Source organism: Equus quagga, chromosome 8 (assembly GCF_021613505.1).
Source record: "Equus quagga isolate Etosha38 chromosome 8, UCLA_HA_Equagga_1.0, whole genome shotgun sequence".
Taxonomy (NCBI): domain Eukaryota; kingdom Metazoa; phylum Chordata; class Mammalia; order Perissodactyla; family Equidae; genus Equus; species Equus quagga.
Genome location: NC_060274.1, coordinates 86,179,550 through 86,199,547, shown reverse-complemented (window position 1 = coordinate 86,199,547; position 19,998 = coordinate 86,179,550). Strand labels below are relative to the sequence as shown.

The following is a 19,998-nucleotide window of genomic DNA, read 5'->3' as shown; positions in this document are numbered from 1 at the left end:
ACCACCCCACCCACTGCACCTCCCGGCCGCTCAAGCAAAGTTCCAAAGCCAGAGATGGCCCCGACTCACTTGGTTCTGATGCAGAGCTCGAGAGGTGGGACGAGGTCATTGTTTCTGTCCTCAGGGACTGTCTGGGTGGTGTCTGGGGAGCGGGGAGAGGCACACGCTCGTTAGCCCAGGACCCACGCTCACCCTGAGGTCAGCACCGACACCCCAACTCCCTACCCAACTCTGCTGGTACCTGCCCCTCTTCTCATCTCGACTGGACCACTCTTGTTCCTGCCCATGGGTTCTCTCCCAGACATCACAGCACCCTCCTCGCTGGCCTCGTACCTCCAGTCTCCACTCCACCCTCCTGTGCCCTCCAGGTACAGAATAATTCTTTCTAAAAACACATCTGATCCCATCACTTCCCTGTTCCAAAACCTTTCGTGGCTCCCTACTGCCTAAAGAATAAAACCCAAACATGTGAGCATTGTATTTGGGGCTCTCTACTACGTGGTCTCAACTGCACCTTACACACTCTTAACACCATCAGTTTCTCAAGGCCCTCTTCTGGCCCCTCCTGCAGAGAGACCTGCAAACACTCGCCGGCTGATCCCTGAGTCCTGAGGCTTGAGTCTGCAGTGTTCTCTGGCTGCACCGAGCGGGTGTGCTAAGCTAGGGTACGGGGACAGGGTGGGGAGGCAACACACCAACAGTCAGCCGGATCTGCTCCTGCTGGTTGGCCAGGCCGTCGTAGTAGTACAGGTCAAAGAGCCTCTCTGTCCTCCAGTCTCGCAGGAGCTCCGGCTGCAGGCTGAAGAGGACGCTGAAGTGGCTCTCGCTGCACACCACCCAGATGGGGAACCTCGGGGTCTTCAGGAAGCAGCCGACCTGCAGGAGGAAGAGGGAGCAGACAGAGATGCCTGACGCAACCGGCCATCCCCAGGGAAAGGGGCCAGGGCATCTTCTGCCCAACCCCAGGACCGGGCTGACCTCAGAGAGACCCTGTTGGGGATACAGGATGCTGGGCGCCCCTCGTGGTGCTGCTCGCAGGGCCTCTGCCTCACAGATAGTCCTACCCCTGGAGATACCCCAGCCTGAAATCCAGCAGCCTCCATCCCCGTCATCTCCCACATCTCACTGGTTCACCGTGCTGCCCATCCTGCTTCTAAAAGCTCCCTCACGCCCCGCCTCTTCTCCCAATGACCTCCTCACTGGTTCTTCCACACCCTCCCCTCCCCCTCACAGCCACAAAGAACCTCTCACAAGTCCTCAGACTAACCCAGCACGGCGAGCATTCACTGTCCACCAGTCTAGAGCGCTGGTATACCTCTCCTCTCCTTCAACCACCTGCATCACCCAAGTTACCCAGTCAGGGAGCACGAATCACTTCTTCCTTCTAGCTCCCGGGGTGGCGGGTACAAGGTACTAGGCACTAGGTACTAAGTACCTGCCCTCTTCTATGGCAGAGCATCACTCTGCCTCACGATGATGCATTTTGTGCCTCTTGCATGCTGGACTATACCCTTAGCACCAAGAACAGGGGTACAAGTCACCATAAGCAAATGTTTGACAAATGAAGATCCTCAAGAATGAAGCGGAACTTGAACTAGGACTTCACCTTGAAGACAGGTGGGACTTGGGGCCACAGGGAGAAAGGAGGGAGGGCCTCTGGGTGAGCAGTCTGTGGGTGATGGTGAATGTCCCAAGACATTCAGGGAAGAGCGGGGCGTTCGGGAACGAGCAGGGGAAGCAGAGGACAGGAGCTGGGACCTCCTTCTGAGGAGGGACTCCCTTGGAGAGCTCCCAGCAGACGACGTTCACGGTGGAGGTGTGTCAGGGAAGGTAGACGCCAAGGAACACGCATCAGGGCCCTCAGTGCTGCTGTTGCTCTGCCTGCAAAGGGAGAGCGTGGCCAGGGCCCTCTGCGAAGACCTGCTCACAGGCCTGGCTGGCTCTGGCCCTCGGGTTGGCCAGCCCTCTGCAGGCTCCCTCCCTGTCACCTGTGACTCCCTTGGGCAGCACCTCCCCACCCCTGACGCTGGTTTATTCAGCTCCATACACCATGGGCCAGGGTGATTCCAGCCTAATCCCCACCAGCCCCAGGGAGATGTTTGCAAGCTCAGGTATTTACAGCCGCAGCCTGTGGATTAAGGAAAGAATGGGAATTATTTTTCCAGTGGGGAGAAGGGCATACTTTCTCTAGGGCCCGTCACGGGAGAGTGGCTGGGCAGCTTCCTCGGCCCCTCAGAGTCCACCTGGGAGCTGCCTCTGGGCTGGGGTGTCTGGGACAGAAGGTTGTGCTCAGAAGGCCCTGAACGAGGTCCCTGTGGAAAGACTTGCCCACCGACAGCTTCCTCTTCCAGAGGGCAGCAGGGTCATCTTTACGTGTGTTCATTTTCTCATTTTCCCAGCGCCCCACCCCCACCTGGCTGGTGGGTCCCTCACCCCAGCTCCGTGTGACGTTGAAACGTGACGGCAGAGCTCGCTCCTCAGTGAGACGTGGGGGAATTAGATGTTTTACAGGACGTGGCTGGACGTGCCTAAACCCGACTGCAAACTTGGCTTCCATGCCAGGCTCAAAAGAGGCTTTTCTGGTGAGGGCATCGCCTCAAACAGGGAGCCCTGAAGCCTGGAGACCCCGCTCATTCACTGTGGTCGGGGGGGGGGGGGGGGGGGGGGGGGACAGGGAGAACCACGAAGCCTGCCAGGAAGAGGGCGTCTGCATAATCGGATGCCCTGAATTTTCCAGCAGAGGGACCAAAGGGCAGCTTGCCATTTATACAATGGTCAAAAGATTAAGGGCAAAGAAGCTGCCCAGAGAGTTTATAAATGAGTTTTCTCATTCAGGAGCCGCTTCCAAGTGGGAGACATTTTCCAAAGATGAAATTTGCTTCCTTTGGGTTCTCGGGTAGCTGACCAAAGGCCTGGGGCGAGGAGGGAACGTAGGGGTACATTTTCTCCAGCACAGTCAGAGGCTTTCTCCTAGCGGGTGGAGGGGCAGCACGAGTAGGGATTACCTTTAAATGGGGACTCTTCCATCTTCTGGGAGGAGGAGGGTGGAGTGAATGCCCCCAGCCCATCTGTGACTGCCAGCTTAGAAGCCCTAATTTAAAAGGATCAACATCTGATTGCTGGCAGAGTTACAGTCTGTCATCTCCAAGGATAACATCCATTTAACATGACTTATACTTTTGTCCCAGGCACCATGCTAGGCGATGAGGACACAGCCAGGCTAGGGCAGGGGGCTGGTTCCTTATGGCCGGGGGCGCATTTCTCAGCCCAGCATTTCCTCTGCTTCACCGAGGCATACCCATAGTGGAGCATGGGTCATCTGAGAAGCTCGCTGATAGGCAGCACCGCCCCACTGCCCGCCCCTACAGACTCAGCGAAGGCCCCAGAAGCCCAGCTCTGGTCAGAGGCTGCAGCCAGAAGCTGGAGACAGGCTGTGAGTGAGAGACAGGTCTGGATCCGCCCTCTATGTGAAAGAAAGCCTCAGCCTTACAGGAACAGCCCCACCATGGACACCATGACCCAGGCTGCCCCAAATGCCAGATCTTCCCCATGACCACGGCTATGCTGCCCAACGGCGGGGCACTGGGCCAGGGCAGAGCAGAACCCCCCCCCCACCAGGGAGAGTCCTAAACCTCCCTGGATTCCTTCCACGTCCAACGTGGCCAATCATGTAGGCCCCAGGAACTCAGGGACAGAGGGCACAGAGGGGACGGCAGGTGGTGTTAAGGGAGAGGAAAGCACTTTGTCTACACTGGCAGGCCTCTGCCTTCTCCTGCAGAGCCCAGGCCACCAGTGAGCGCCGGGGAGAAGGAGAGGAGGCCCCGTCCCCACCAAGCACACAACTGCAGAGGTGGTCCGTGCAGACTCAAGGGTTTAGGTCATTGTAGGGCCTGAATTTCTTCAACCGACATTTCATTCCAAGGCAAAGATGACCCCCAACTGATGTTCCCATCAACTACCCTCAACAGACTGCAGGAAAATAGTTTACTTTTTGACCAACACCCTCGACACAAGAATGAAACCAGGGCTCACGGTAAGCCCGGGGATTCCGCGTGCCTGGCCAAGGTTGCTGTGGAATTTCGGGCTGAATGCTTCCAGAGCCCACCCAGGGTCTGATGCTCAGGGCCCTGCTGCTTCTCACGGGCCACGTGGCCACATTCCTGGGCTTCCTCCTGACACCAGCACATCAGGAAAGGAGCCACTATCATTCCTTTCTTTGTCTTTGGAACCCACAAGTCAGCTTCCCGTACGTGGGGGTAGGGGTGTCACCCAGAGAGGGCGTCTGGGGACGGGGCCACACCAGGTGGCCCAGGAGCAACAGGATAGCACCCCTAAACATTTAATCCTGCAGGAAGGGCACCATGAAACTTGAGTCCTGCCTTAAAATTCCAGTCTCCACCCACCCTGCAAATCCATTGGCCTAGTACTGTCTGAGTCCCCTTAGGCCAGTCTCTGTTCCCAGTTCTGGGCCTACATGATGAATGAGGCCTCATCCAGACCTTCCAAGAATCTTTGCCAGGGGGCCACCATGAAAAAAGCTCCTGCTACCCCCTCAGGACAACACTTTCCAGGGACTCAACCACAGAACAGTGTCTCCTCTGAAAACATGACAATCAAGACTCAGAGATGATTCAGTGGCAGGCTGGGGCGAGAACACAGGGCCCATGCACCCCTGCCCGTGCTGCCCCAAGACACAGTCACCCTATCCCATGTCCAGCTTCACCTGGGGATCCAGTCCTTTCCGAGACCCTGGATGCAGTGAGAGAGGAGGTAGAGGGACCAACACACTAGCAAACAGACTGAGTGAGGCCTGTTATGGGTTAAACTGTGTACCTCAAAAAGATATGCTGAAGTCCTCGTTCCCAGTACCTCAGAATGTGACCTCATTTGGAAATAGGGTTGTTGTAGATGTAACTAGTTAAGTTGAGGTTAGTGGAGTAGGGTGAACCCTAATCCAACATGACTGACATCCTTCTAAGAAAAGGAGACGACACACAGGGAGAAGATAGCCACTTGACAATGGAGGCAGAGACTGGGGTGGTGCACCTGCAAGCCCTGGAACACCCAAGATTGCCGGAAAGCACCAAAAGCTAGACGAGACGAGGCAGGACTCTGCCTGTGGGTTTCAGAGGGAGCACTGCCCTGCCAACACCTTGGTTTTGGACTTCCGCTATGAGAACATCTGCTCCAGTACTATGAGACAATACACTTCTGTTGTTTCAAGACAGCCAGTTTGTGGTGCTTTGTTGAGACAGCTCTAGGAACAAACACAAGGCCCAAGACCCAGGTCCCCGTTCCTGGAGAAGATGCCCCAACACACACATACACACACACACACACACACACACACACACACAAAGAGGACAGCTGCAGCTACTCGAACCCACAATCACACTATAAATTCCTTCCAGACAACCTTTCCCAGAACACAGTACCAGCTGGCTTTGGGTATGAATTACTCAAGAGCAGTGAAGCTGCACTTCTCCCCAAACCCTCTGTGATTGACACTGGACCCGAATTCCGCCCGGCTCTGGGGACTGGAGTTGGCCTTTCCTTCCCCCGCCCTCCTTCTCGTTGGTCCCAGGGAGCCGGTCTCCTTGTCTCTGGGGATCTGCTCTCCTGGTACCTGGCACACGTTGTAGTGCTCAAAGAGAGACAAGAAGCCAATGTCGCTGCGCGCAGCAATGCCTTTGAGGAGCGTGATGTTCCCGTTTCCAGAATCCAGCTCAATCACGTCGTTGAAAACATTGGACACGGCTTTCCCGGTCAGGAGCAGATTGACAAGTTCCTGTTGATGAGAGAAAGGGAAAAGCTTGTCAAGGGGAGATCAGGAACAAGAGAAAAAGGGTGGAGAAGGAAGGAAAGCGGGGTGGGGGGGGAGACCGAAATCAGAGGGGCTGTGACTTCACCGTCCCCACGGCCCTCAGGGGAGGCTGCCCACTCTTCTCATCAAAGCGACTCCAGGCACTCATCAGTCTTTATTCCCCGAGCATTCATTGAGCACCAAGTGTACACAGGAACCTGTCCTAAGCCCTGGGCTCCAGAGGGTGGCGGGGAGGGGGGCCTGCTGGAGGGAAAGAATGGCTCCTGACCTCAGGCGTCCAGGTCCAGAGTGGGGAAAAATGTGTGCACGGGGCATTCGGGGCCCAGGCGGACACGAGACCGCATGCCTGAGTCAGAGGCGCTTTGTGGAGAAGCGACATTTGGGTGGGTCTCAAAGGAGGGTATTTTTTTTCATAGCCTTTTGTATTTTGAGACAATTTCAGACTCAAAAGAAGAAGTAAAAATAGTACAGAGAGTTCCTGTGTACCCTTCACCCAGCTTCCCCCAATAACATCTTACATAACCAGGGCACATTCTCAACACCAGGAAACTGACAGTGGTGCAATACCAATAACTCAATTCCAGGCCTTATTCGGACTTCACCGGTGACGGTGGGGTCTCTAGGTGCGGAGGGAGAGTAGAGGACAGCAGAAGCAGAGAGGCGGAGGCAGAGAAGCCCAAGGCCGGGTTCTAGCTCTGTCTCTGCCCTCGACGGCTACATGGCATCGGGCAGCAGCTGCGTGACTCGAGCCGCACACCTGAGAGTGCAACAGGCTGCCATCCCCAGAATCACGTGGTGACATGTGGAACATGGTTTCTCTGACCGTCTCCTTCAGCCAGTGCCTCCTGCATTGGGGTGGCTGGAAGGGCCCTCCCTTATACAAGCCATCTAGGGGTCCAACCTCCTGTTAGGAATGGGGAAACTGAGGCTCACAGATGAAAAAGGATGGCCCAAGCCACACAGCTGGTTAGTGACTGAGCTGGACTTCCACCCACATTTTCCAGCTCCCTGTCTGGTGTCCCTTCCCTCTCCCCTCACTTGTTACCCTCCAGGTACCACCTGGCTGGCCAAAGATTCGAGATGAAGGATGGCCGTTGCTCTGCTAGGTGCCCGCTGCTCCGCTGAGGAAGGACACAAGCGAGCACTGCGTTGGCACCAGGGCAGGCAGGACCCTCTATTTAACACAACTTCTGCCAGGGCTGGCACACGTGGGAGGCCAGCAGGCAGGACTCTCCCCCACAGCACGTAACAGCCCTTTCTCTGCAGGGCAGAGGTCATAGAAGTGTTTTCCCCTGAACTGTGAGAACAACGCCTGGAGTCAATAAATACCTCCGTCAGCACCAAGACCCCTGCTCCAGTGACAGTAAAAGAAGCCTCCTCTAATGGCCGCAGAGGGAACCCCATTGGAGGGAGATACCGAAGGGGCCTCATTGTGTCCTTGCAGAGGAAACGAGAAAGAATTTGGAGGAAATGCCTGCTCTGAGATGCCATACCTCAGCGGTAGTGGCTGCTAAGAAAGGCCCGGCCTTTTTCGGATGCGTTTGAGTTTTCCCATCTAGGTTTCAAGGGGAGAAAAAGGCTCCAGTTCCCCATCTGGGGTATGTCTCAAACCCTCCTCAGAGAGGGAAGCCTTCTCGCAACAGGGGAGAAGGGGCGACGGGCTGCTCCCTGCCCCTAGACTCAAAGTCAACATCGTGGCAAAGCTCAGTGGTCATCTAGGCCCTTGCTTCTCAAAGTGTGGTCCATGGACCAGCAGCATCACCCTCCTTGGGGACCCTGTTAGAAATTCAGAATCTCATGTGCCAGTCTGGACCCACTGAATCTGAGCCTGCTTGTCAACCAGACCCCTGGGGAATTCATGTGCACAATGAAGTTTGAGAAGCAGAGGTCTAGTCCAAACATCTCATTCTACAGGGAAGAAAACGAGTCTTGGGAAGAGGAAGAACCTCACCCCAGCTCATTCTGCAAGTGAAACAGCCAACCCAGCTCAGAAGCTGGACCCAGACTCTGGCCTGGCACCCTCTGCACACACTTGACTGCCCATCCCTGGACCGCACTGCTCTCTGCCTGCCGAGGGGGAAGCTCCTGCAGGGAAGACAGCACCAGAGTGGGAGATGAGCCACAGGCGGCCAGAAAGGCAGCCACTCACCCTGAGGCCTTCCTCTAGGAAGGTGGGCAGCAGCCAACCCCACAGTCCTTTGGGTGCCCTGGACAAACTGTGGGCCCCAAGCTGGCCCCTGCAGGTGCTCAGTATGTACTCAGAGCTGGCACAAGTGAGCCAGGGCCCCCAGGACAATTCGGTGCTCAGCTGGGCCCAGCACACTGAGCAGCTCTGCCCAGCCTGTCTGTGCTACACCTGCTGCCCCTGTATGTTGCCCCCGTATACACTGAAGGTCAGATGTAACTGCGGCCCGGTGGCCACTCTGGGAGGCCTTGCTGTGTGAGAAAGGTACAGACAGAAGCCAGGTGGGACGTTCAGCTCCCAGTTCCGATGCTCACTGATCTTGGACAGATCCCTTCCCTGGTATCACAAGGTGATTGGGAGCATCTATGAACAGCAATTGTGCTAAGGGTTCCCCTGCCGCCCCATGAGGCCCCTTGAGGGCCCCTTTTTGAGATGCAGAGGGGAGGGTGGTGTAAAGACAATGCCCTGTGCAAACACAAAGGGTGCCAAGGCTGTTGTCTCCCCAGCTGGACCCAGGGCCGCAGCCTGTGCCCAGGTTCTGGGCTGGGCAGTGCCTGGGCCTGCCACTGGTCCTTTTGCAGCCCGTGCAGCACCAAGCTAGCAGAGTGGGCACAGCAAGCTCTCCAGACATGAAAGCTAACCTGAGTTCCTTTTCTAGGTGCCCACGACGGTAAAGCCCAGCAGAGGCCGGCATGTGAAAGCCGCGTGGAGAGGGCTGGCAGGGGCAAAGAAAGAAGAGAAGAGGCAGAGAAAGAAGCGCCTGGCTGCCCCAGGCCCCACTGTGCCCCCTGACCTGTGTGCAGTATCCATGTGCTCCAATCAGGTGGCTGGTGGGGACATCGAAGTCTTGGCGGATGCTGGAAAACACAGAAGAAGCGGTGTTACCACGTCTCCACCTGACTCGAGCTGCCTGAGCAACCTCACTGGGTGACCAAGGCTCCCCTTGAGCTCCAGGTTGAGCTCCAGCACTGCAGATTTGGTGAGAATATGAGCGCTCTGGGTTCTGCATCCTCCCTTGTGGCTGGAGCCCGGGGCTCCCCGAGTCTCGCCCACTCTGCTCTGGGCAATGGCCTCCACTCCAACTTGGGGACAGAACCGTGACGCAGCAGAAAGGCCCCTGGGTTTGGAATCCAGCATCCTGCATTCACATCCCAAGTGTCATTTATGAATGGTGGGGACTGGGACATCCACTGCCATCTCTGGGCCTCGGTCTATGAGTCTGTTAAACGGGAGGAATGGTCTAAAATAATAGCTGCCACCACTAGGCACAGACCTCATGCCAGGCCCCGCACACACATTATTTCCTAAAGCCTGAGAGAACACCAGGGCTCAGAGAAGGGCTGACTTGCCCAGGGTGCTTGGCTGGTGGGCCATGGAGCTGCAGGGGACCCAGTAGACAGTCTCAGAGGCCCGTGCTCTCCCCAGCTCAGATTACCACTGTGGCTCCACCCTCGGAATAGGGCTCCCTAAAAGGTACAAAGTGAAAAGCCCGTTTGCCAAAAGAAATCCCTCAAACCAAAAGAAACAGGTTTCTGGGGCTGTACAGTGCTGGGGACCAGAACAACTCAGGGCGTTGTACCAGCAACGGTCCTGTCACATGTGAAGTTGGCACCAGGAGGCAAACCTCTCCCCACCGCATCTCAAAACCCTCCTACCGTCTAGAAAGCCCACCATTAGGACGCTGTTCCTTTTACCGACCCAAAGTGAATCCCTCGGGAGACTAAGCGTTATTGCTGAACGGAGCCATCGGACAAGCTCCTATCTACGGACACGCACAGAGGATGGGAATGACAGCTTGCCAGCCTCCCAGGAAGGTGAGACTTACTATATTTTATAGACGTGAAAGATGTTCAGAGAGGTGACGCCAGGGGGGCCATGTGAGGCCAGAGACTGGCTCCCTCTGCCACTGCACATGGCCTTGGGGACACACCGCCCACCAGTCCTGTGCACGAGGCCTGGCCTGCAGCCTTCATCCCCACCCCAGAGAGCACCGAGATGCAGCCCAGAGGGAAGAAGGGCTCAGCAACCACGATGTTTGTTTTTCCTTTTAGTGGAAGAGAAGAGAAACCTGGTCTCAATTTTATGCTTTAAATCTAAGATCTGCCATAAGTTTGCAAACCTAAAACACACACCCTGGCCACTGTGTCCTTTACAAATGAGTTTAGAAACTCCGGTCCCAGGACCTCTGCAGGAAAAATGCTTTCTTGTGGTTTTTAATAACCATGGCCAGATGGGGACGGTTTGTGGTTCACGCAGAGAAGACGGGCTGGGATTGGCACAGCAGGGCCCAGCTGAGAACCAAGGCGGCCAGGGGTCGCCTTGGAGGCTGGCCCACCAGAGACAGCCCAGCAGGCCTGGGAATGAGCGGGCTGGGGCACGAACGGCCGAAGGCAGAGCTTCACTGGCAGGAGCTCAGGCAGAAGAATTAATGGAAACGCTGTCTGAGGCATAGACAGGCATCTTCTGGAAAGAAGAAAATAACCTCAAAGGAGCCCTGCGAGGGCTGATAAGCATCGCTGGCCCCGAGCCTGCCCGCAGCTTTCAGAAGGAGTCTGATCTTCGTAATCTCACATTCTCGTGTTCGCCCAGCGGGTTTGAGCGCCTGCGTCAGCTGAGGGCAGGGGGACGGTCAGAGGGGACAATGGGAGGAAATGGTAATTGCATCCTTAGGTGCAAACACGGTTGGAAATTCAGCAGCGGGCTCCGAGTTAAAAAGGAGAAACATCTGTATTTCACATCAGGGCATTCAGGAGATGCCAAGGCGCGGCTTATGGCTTACGAGATTTACAACTTTGGCAAATCTAGATGCGCAGACCTGGTCTAGGGGGATTCCCCGGAGAGCGGGGTGTCAGGAGGCCTTGAGCAAAGGAACAGGCTGTGCTCTGCCTGCAGGGAAGACAATTCACGCGGCAGGGCCCCCACCAGGCCTGGGTTCTAGCCCCAGCTTGCTACGTGGCCACAAAGCTCTCCTCTCTGAGCCTCAGTCTCCCCTTTTGCAACATAAGGGGCTTGTGCAAAGACGAGTGATGCTATGGGCTGAATTGTGCCCTCCAGAAGTCTTATGTTGAGGCCCTAACCCCCGTACCTCAGAATGTGAGTACAGTCGGAGACAGGGCTTTTAACTCGGTGATTAAGTTTAATGAGGCCGTTAGGCTGGGCCCTCATCCAATCTGACTAGTGTCCTTATAAGAAGAGGAGATCAGGACACACAGAGGCACACGGCGGATGCGTGCACACAGAGGAAGGACCCTGTGAGGACACAGTGAGAAGGCGTCTGTGTGCAAACCGAGGAGAGAAGCCTCAGAAGAGACCAACCCTGCCAGCACCTTGATCTTGGGCTTCCACACTCCAGAACTGTGAGACAATTAATTTCTGTTGCTTAAGCCCCCTGGCTTAAGACCCAGGCTGTGGTACTTTGTCACAGCAGCCCTAGCAGACGAATACAAGCCAGCTCCAACATCTTTTTAGACTCAGAGCCCTTTCTTCAAATGAAACCTTACATGCAGAAGCCCAACATATGAAATATAAAGGCAGAGCTGCTCCGGCTGAAGATGGTGCAGGTCCTGGGCCCATCCTTCCCCCTCCACCAGGCCCTGCGGCCCCTCTGGGGAACCCCTGGGTCTCCAAGGTCATGCAGTGTCCTGGGAGCAGGGGCTGAATCTGTGGAGGGGTTGCCTGAGCTCTGAGGTTCCTAGACTTTTCCGGGCTTCTGAGCTATAAGCTGTAATGGGCCCTTCCCTGGGACTGATAACCACTCCTGTCCAAAAGGTAGGTTGTCCCTTCCATGGTCCTCCTGGAGGCTAGACACAAGTAGGCCCCAGGAAAATGCTGGACAGCCTGAGGAACCAGGCACCAGGCTGGGTGACGGGAGGCAGGAGGAGCCAGGGCCTGAGGAAGCATGCCCTCCTGAGGCTGTCCTGCACCGAGACCCCTTCAGGGAGCAGGAGCTTGCCTGGATTCTGGGTTCTAAGAAGCACAGAGTGGAGGGAGCCTGAATGCATTTGCTCAGGGCATGGAAACTTACCAGGAGGGGCTTGGCCTTGGCTGCCCTGCCACCACCCTCTTCAGCATTCTGGGAGCAAAGGGCCAGAACCTGGACCAACAGACTAGGGTGACAGCCCAGCCTCAGGGATGTCCAGTTCACTCACCGACAGAGGAGAGGGGCCTGAGAGACTGGAACTGCTCCTCCCAGCTCTGACCCCATCAGGAGGTCCTAGGGACACTGCAGTGACTAAGAAACAGGAGAAAGAGGATGCCAGGGCTGGCAGAGCCCTCAGGGCTCAGCATTTCCCAGACTGGAAAAAGGATGGCTGGAGAAAGAATACAACTGGCCCAGGATAGTGACAGATGCCAGCCCAAATGCAGTGCCCAAAGCCTAGCGCTCCACTGCCTCTCTCCAGTCTGCCCTTCGTCACACGTCCCTGAGGGGCAGAGGCTCTGCCGCTGAGCAGCTGACAAGCATGAGCCTCAAACCTGCAGCTTCAGACACTTGCAAGTACATTGTCCTCTCTAAAGCCTTGTGAGGCCAGGACGGCAAGAACCGCCATCTCCATTTCACTGATGGGGAAACTGAGGCCCAGAAAGGAGAAGGACTTGCAGTCTGTGGTCACACAGAGAGTCAGTGGGCCAGGACTGTGTCCCCATCACCAACATCACAGTGTCTACTATGGCCAGCTCCAGGCAGGCCCCAGAGCCCTGAAGCCCCACTCCTGGTCCCCACCCTCCCTGGCTGGGTGCAGCTTGTCCCTTTACCCTAAAACCATTCCCACAGGCATCGGAACATCTGAATGAAAGAACCTGAACAACTCACTTGAACAATGAATCTGGGCATTTTCTCCAGAAGTTTCTGAATAAGAAAGAAAATATGTCCAAGTGGCCCAGCGACATGGTTCCAATCTATGGTCACAGCCATTCACCTAAAATCAATGTCCACAAGGCAGGGCAGTGGCCAGCTTGGCCTCAGACTAGCTAAGTGACCTCCGCCAAGTCCCTGCCTCTCTTTCAGCCTGATTGGTCATTTATAAAACCAGAGGACTGGAACAAGGGGCCTCCGGGAACCTTCTGGGATGTGAACAAGTGTACCTGGTCCACGACGCTGATATTTAAAACATCACCCCTAAAACAGGTAGTAATTAACATGGGAGAACCCAACCAGCCACCTCCCCTCCACCTGACCTCTGGGGTACCAGGCCCCCGGGCCACCACCACATCCCGCGGGGCCAGCTCCTGCCCGTCTCTCCCAGTCGGCCCCTCCCCAGGGACTGCACCACCCACCACCTGCAGTGACCTCCAGAGACCACAACCTTTCGTTTGGTGGGACTTCTATTGACTTTTGAGGGCGATATCAGTAGAGCAAAGGGCAAGCTGTGCAACAACTAAGAGAACCTGGGCTGGGAAGTCAGGGAGCCCTGGATTCAAATCCACTGTTGTTCCCCTCCGAGCCTCAGTTTCCCCACTTGCAATACGGTATGCTAATGCCTCCTTCTGGTACGGATGGCTGTGAGAACTGAATGAGAGGAGCTATATAAAGCATTTGGCATTCAATAAACATCGCTTCCTTTTTCCTACGATAGCAACAATAACAACAACATCAATAAACAATGAGATCATGATTCCTGCAACCCCAAACATTTGTTTCACAGCCAACAACCCAGAATAAACGGAGGCCTCCAAGCGGTTGAAACGCAGCCATGAATATATGAAAAGAATTTGGAGAGAGCGGATATTGACTTTTTTCCCAGGAAGGCCAAGAAGGAGTGGACAATGAGTTAGAACACCTGGGTGTCAGGCCCCCTCTGACACCTGCACTGTGTGACCTTCATCAAACTGCTTGCCATCTCTGAGTCTCAGGTATATCATCCTCTGATGGTGACAACAATTATCACCACAAAGGGTTGTTGCAATAAGGGCCGAGGCCATAAAAAGGCCTTGCAAACTGCAAACAGGCCCACAGGTTGGAGGGAACAGCTATGATTTCCAGGGGCCTGGAGAGGAAGGAGCTAGATGGGGGCCCATGAGGCGGGGCAAGGTGTGTGGAGGAGAGAGAGGGACCTGCCTGGAGGAAGGAAGAGAAACTAGAGATGTCCCAGCCCTTTCCGAGCTGCCTTCCCCCTCACCACCCACCAGTCCTCTCCCCACGTGCCAGCACCTTCCTCCCCAACCAGACCTCGTGTGATTACTCCCTGCAAACCCCACCACTGGCCTGTGCCTACTCTGTCCTTGCCGCCTGCCAAAACCCTTCCCACGTACCCCTCCGAGCCCTGCCGAATCTCGCCTCCTCCATCCGACATGCCGCATCTCTCCTGGACGTCCTTTCCTAAGAGCACCACCAACTGCTCTTCGTGCATCTGCCGGGCCCCTCCTTGCAGTAAGGACGTTAGGGCCAGGGACATGTTGTGTCCGTCTGGCCCCCTGGTACCCAGAACTGAGCTCTAACCCTGCAGGTACATGGCAAATGGGCTCTAAATTATGTGAGCCTGCCCACACTCATCCCAGTGTGGAGGCTGCAAGGAAGGCCTGGTGGGGCGGCTTCCAGAAGCTGGATCCCAGGAGGGGTGCAGAGGCAGGCGGAAGGAAGCTTCCCACCCAAGCAGCGGGGGCTGGCCTGGAGCAGAAGATTCCTCCACGAGGTTAACTGCCTCTCCCTCCTCCCAAGGCCTGTCCTCTTTATCTGGGCGCCCAAGGCCTTCGTGGAACAAGGAGGTGCAGCACTTGGGTGAATGGGTCCGGGTGCTAGGTGCATAGAGGCTCAGGAGGCCCTTCCAGCACTGCCATTAACCCGGGTGTGGCCTGGGCTTGGTTGCTCTTCTCTGCTGTGGGAGGTGGCCCCCCAAACTCGTCCTCAGGCTCAGTGTCCATGGGCAGACCCACTGCCCTCAGCCACGCCCCACTGGTGCTCCCTGGCCATGACCTGCCACCTCAGCAGCCTGGCACCAGGCTTGCTTTGGCCCAGACCATGCCAGCTGAAATTAAATGGAGAGGGAGGCAGGGGGACAAGCAGCTGGTTTGCTATGGACCTCCCCGGGGGTCTTGTCTTCCACTTCTCCCTCTAAGTTGGAAGATACAGCCAAACAGCACCTGTCACTCCTCGCCCAGCCCAAGGAGGGCAAGCAGGAACAGGGTCTTAGACTGGGAGCCAGCAGACTTGGGTGATGGTGTCAGCTATGCCACCAACCTGCCCTTAACTTCTCGGAGCCTCGGTCCCTACCTCTGTAAAATGGGATAATGGCCCCAGGCTCTGAACCTGCCCCTTGGGTTGCCATAAGCCCCAAAGTGCAGGGTGTCAGTGAGGGAGCCTGCCTCCCCGCTCCAGCACCTGCCTTCCACAGGGTGAGGGGGCCTCACGGGACCCCAGAGAGAGCCAGTCAGAGATCTACCGGACAGGCCCCTGGTCACTGCACAGGAGCTGGGGGACACGGGAGCTGGGGGCTCCCAGAAAAGAAGGCAGGGAGGGGAATGAGGTCAGTTGAAGAAGGAGGGTCTGGATGGAGCGTCTGCTGTTTCCAGTGACAAAGGTAGCTGCAGGCCCTTTGGGTCTGCCTCCACCCGCACCCTGGTCCCTTCAGACGTATTTGCTGAGAGAGCTCAGCAGCATGGCCTCCAGCCTACTCTGAATGGAGGCTGAAGTTGGCTGGAGTTGCTTGAGGAAGTTCCTCTCGTCCTGTTTCCCAGCTAAAGTCGAAAGATCTTGGCATGTCGGGCGGGAAGGCCCTGCGCCCTCCTGTCTGGTCTCTCGTGTTCCACAGGGAGGACCCAGATGAGAGAGGCTGCGGGCTTTGTTCAGGCTGCAAAGCAGCTGCTGTCCGTGTGGACTCGGGGCGCCCAGTCTGGGTGGTTCTGTGTGCGTCTCGTTATCCTGGGCTGCAAGAGGTGACGTGGGTGCAACAGGAGGGTGGAGGAGAGCACTGACGCGTATCCCATCTGTCCCCCCACCCCCATCAGGGCAGCACAGCTGGGACCTGGGACTCTCAACAAGAACAGACCCCACTCAAATCCATACGCTGCAAACCACAGGCCCAGCCAGCTTCCCTGAGGTGGCCTCTGGTCAGGGAGCTCTGCCAGAACAAGAAGCTTTGTCAGTGCATTTCTTCATCTCTGAGAGGAGCCTGTGGGGCCTCTGTCAAGGCCCAGATCTGACCCACCCTAAACTCACAGCTGCTCTCCTGTTCCTTGATGCATCCCAAACTTCCAGTTCCTGATTATAGGCACCCCCCTTTCCCAGCCTGTGTGGTAGACCTTGTGGGTCCTCACTGCCTTCTGAGTGTTCACATGCCCCATGATGGGGGCAGCCCAGGCCTGGCCACCGTGAGGCATCAGGAGCAGGCTGAGGAGTGCTGGAGCAAGGGCTCCCTCTCCACCGGGATCTCCATGCAGGAGGGCCCTCCTGAGAACACGGCTAAGACAAGGAAAGAAGAGTGAAGACACAGAAGGAGGGACAACAAGTCCCAAAGACACTGTCTGGGTTCCTGGAGCTAGCCACTCCGAAAGCCCTGGGATGAGTTGATTAATAGTGTTGTTTTCTACTCACACTGGCTAAGAACGGACTGTCTGTCGCTTGCCTTTGCATTACTAACATTCATGGTTGGCTTTCATTTCAGGGCTATTTCCACAAAGAAATAAACTGAGTGCTTGTTGTTTTTACTCTCTTGGAGAGAGACACAGAGAGTGACAGGGCCAGCACGGTGTGGGTGCTGCCCCTCGCCCTCAGTGCCTGGCTAGTGCTATTCAGAAACTACTTCAGCAAATGGCAAACCACCACCAACAGTGGACTTTCAAGATTGCCTTTGGGCAGCCAAAGTTGCGCTGTAATGAATGCCAAGGGTCCCCTGCATGCAAAGGTTTGCTTCACAAGCTGTCGCCCCCCACCGCCCAGGCCTGAGCTCCCAGGTGGGCATTACCCAAGCCCTCCCCTGTGCAGGCCCCAGCTCAGCGCCAGCTCCCTGGGGGCTGGAGCACCCCTGCACAGCGCGGCACAGGCCTGGCTCGGAGCTGGCCCTCACCTCAGGTGCTGAGCATCTCTGGGGTTGTGAGAGCATGCTGGGGAAGGTTCTAGGTTGTGTGACTGGGAAAGCAGTGGAGCTGGGAGAGCGTGAAAGCTTGTATGAGATTTACTGTAAGCAACTCGAAATCTTAGGAAAGAAAATAGGTAGATGGCTGGAAATCAAGTGGAGAAGAATAAAACCTTCTCAAAGCTTTGCAGTCGGCCCAGGGTAAACCAAACTCAACGGCTAGCTTCGCTCCTGTTCTTTCGGCCTCTGAGGGTGAAGTGGCCAGGCTGTGCTCTGCTGCGTTTGCATCTGCCGGTGGTTCCCTCCCCCTGGCTGCATTGGGCTTGGGAACAGCCGATGGACAGGAGGCATTGACTTTGGTGCAAGGGTTGCCCATGAGCCTCAGGCATGAGTCTGAGAGCCCTGGCTAGGGGGGACGGACAGCCATGCCCTCAGCCACACACACACGCATACACACACACACACACAATCAAGTCGCCCTTTGCACAATCTTGGACACAGCCAACAATACCCACATCATCTCAGCCAGCCCCGCAGCCTCGCTGACTCTCACCCATGCACACACCATCACGAATGTACCCAGACACACACTGTTTGTAAAGGACCGGGGAGGTTTCCCAGCCCCCCACTCCGCTTCTCCCTGGCTGAACAGCCTAAGATTTGAGAGCCTCTGCTCTCTCTCTGGGCTACCAGGACACGTTTCCAACTGCCCAAAGCAGTGACAGATCACCCCAAAACGGCAATGGGATGGCACGCTGAATCTGAACCCAGAGTAGGAAACCCCGGGCATCGTCCGCTCCTGCGGATTCTCAGCTGTGTTTGCAGAGCCAGGCCTTCTCCAAGGAGGGGTCTCCAGGACAGGGCGGGGAGATGCGGAGGGGGAGCTGGGCTCTCTGCTTCCCAATCCCGCTGCTCTACTCCCAGCGGTCCTGCTGCATCTGCTTTATATAGTGAGCTTCTGGATACGGTTTATTTGGAAAAAATCAGATTTCGTTTCACTACAAAAAGAGTTTAAAAGCACTGGTCTGACCCCCTCCTGTTAGAGATAAACAGCTGAAGGCACAGGTTGGGTCCGCCACACAGCTTGCTGGCAGCAGAGATGGGGACCCAGGTGTCCTGAAGCTACATTGTAGCCACCAGGTGGGAGGCTGTCGTGTGACCTGTCACCCACTGGGCTGCCCTGGACAAGCCTCTCAGCTCAGGCTGACAAATGGTGCCTGTGTTGGTGACATTGGCCCCCAGATGCCCAAATGTCCATAAAGAAAGGCCTTTGAGAGTTGCCTACCCCAGAGAGAGGCCGGGATGAGGCGCGTTTTCACAGTCCCAGGACCATTATCACTGCCAAGCGAATCACAACAAACCCTCAGCCCGGCCTGGCATCCCACCCGAGGATGGGGATTGGAGGCTCCAGGAGCCGAGGGAAGCAACACTGGAGCGCAGCATGACTGGCAGGGAGAGGGAGCAGACCGTCCTGCAGCTCCCCTTCCGAAGGCAAGGCGAGAAAACGGCTCCTTCAAGGAGTCCCCAGAAACGCCAGGAATGCTAACACGTTCTCCTAAATAATTTCAGCGTGACTCTCACAGGGTCCAGGCAGCATCTCAACAGGCTGTTCCTGTCCTTGCTGTCAGGTCTGTCCTTCCTCCTCACAGGTGCCACCCCTTACAGGAAGCCCCGCCAGACCACGTAGACAACAGGTCAACTCCACTGCAATGCTCAGGTCCCGGCAGCCCCATGCGAACATGGAGGGTCAGGCAGCCAGCCTGGGCCTGCCCGGGTCAGAAGAGTGTGTGGGTCCGGAGAGGCCCCCAGAGGCGGCACAGGCTGCCCCAGGCCTGCACCATTCCTCACCTGAAGTCCTCAGTCTAACTAGAAGTTTCCTTGAAGCTCAAAGACTAAGAGTGAGTTGGCGTCTTCGCAAGCACACCTCTGGGCGGCTCACTCCCAGGACAGGGATTGGCCCTGCCGCTGTCCTTTCTCCTGTCTCCTCCGAGCAAGGGCACGCAGTGCCCCCAGGCTGCTCAAGACATGCCTGCCAAGGGGAAGCGCTGCCACAAGTGGACACATCTCCAACTGCAGGACGCCCCTGTGGCCCTGTCTCCACCACAGGGCACCAAGCCAAGACTGAGGGCATGACAAGACAGGACGGGACACAAGAGGTGTGTGAGCACAGCTGGATGAGATTGGACCAGCAGCAGCCATCATCCGAGGCTGGCTGCCCAGCGGGAGTCGCGCTGAGCACACGACATGTATTTCTTCATTTGATCTACGAGGCAGGGATTCCCATCCCCACTTCACAGAGCAAGAAACTCAGGACCAAAGGAGGATGGAGACAGGAAACTGAGTTGGTTTTACTGCCAAGTTCGGGTCGTTAAACCGCAAACCCCAAGAGCCCTCCCTGGGGCCAGGCTGCCTGGGCAGAGCTGTGTGACCTGGGGCGGGCCACTCCCCTCTCACAGTCTCCCTTCCTCATCTGAGAGCCAGGGATGGGGACAGTCATCACAGCAGTGCCACCTAACAGGGCAGCTGTGGCGATGAAAGGAGCTTCACATGTACAACATTACAACAGAGGATCTGGCACAGGGGAAGCTTATGAGGCGCCCGCTGCTCTTGTTCTTACTGCCATGGGAATGTCCTCAGTGCAGTCTTCCTAAAGAAGGAAAGGGGGGCCATAGGAGCAAGACAAACCCCACTGGTGCCCTTCTGGGTCCAAGGCTAAAGCGGGTCTCCCCTGGTCCTCCTGGAAGGCGGGCCAGGGCTGGCCAAGGTGCCTTGGGGGGCAGGTTTTGACACCATTGCCTCCAGGGCCTGGGAAGGTCCTCAGGGGCCCCGAGGGGCATGGAGACTGTCTACACACTCTCTCTCCCCAGCCCTGGGAACAAGGGGAAGGAGGTGAGTCCACCAAATCGTGTGTGTCTGTGTGTCTGTGTCTATATATGTGTGTCTCTGTGTGTGTCTGTGTATGTCTGTGTGTTTCTCTATAA

The 19,998-nt window shown here is 56.4% G+C and overlaps 1 protein-coding gene across 1 annotated transcript in view; it reads right to left on the bottom strand.

Annotated features, from left to right (window-relative positions):
• The window catches only part of MINDY4 (MINDY lysine 48 deubiquitinase 4), a 108,953-nt gene that overhangs the window by 9,654 nt on the left and 79,301 nt on the right, over positions 1-19,998 (bottom strand). The window contains exons 14-17 of the mRNA XM_046670059.1: positions 8,803-8,866; positions 5,627-5,788; positions 696-876; positions 70-142 (exon numbers count right to left, since the gene is read on the bottom strand). Coding sequence (XP_046526015.1) covers positions 70-142; positions 696-876; positions 5,627-5,788; positions 8,803-8,866 — 480 coding nt within the window. The remainder of the gene's footprint in view (positions 1-69; positions 143-695; positions 877-5,626; positions 5,789-8,802; positions 8,867-19,998) is intronic.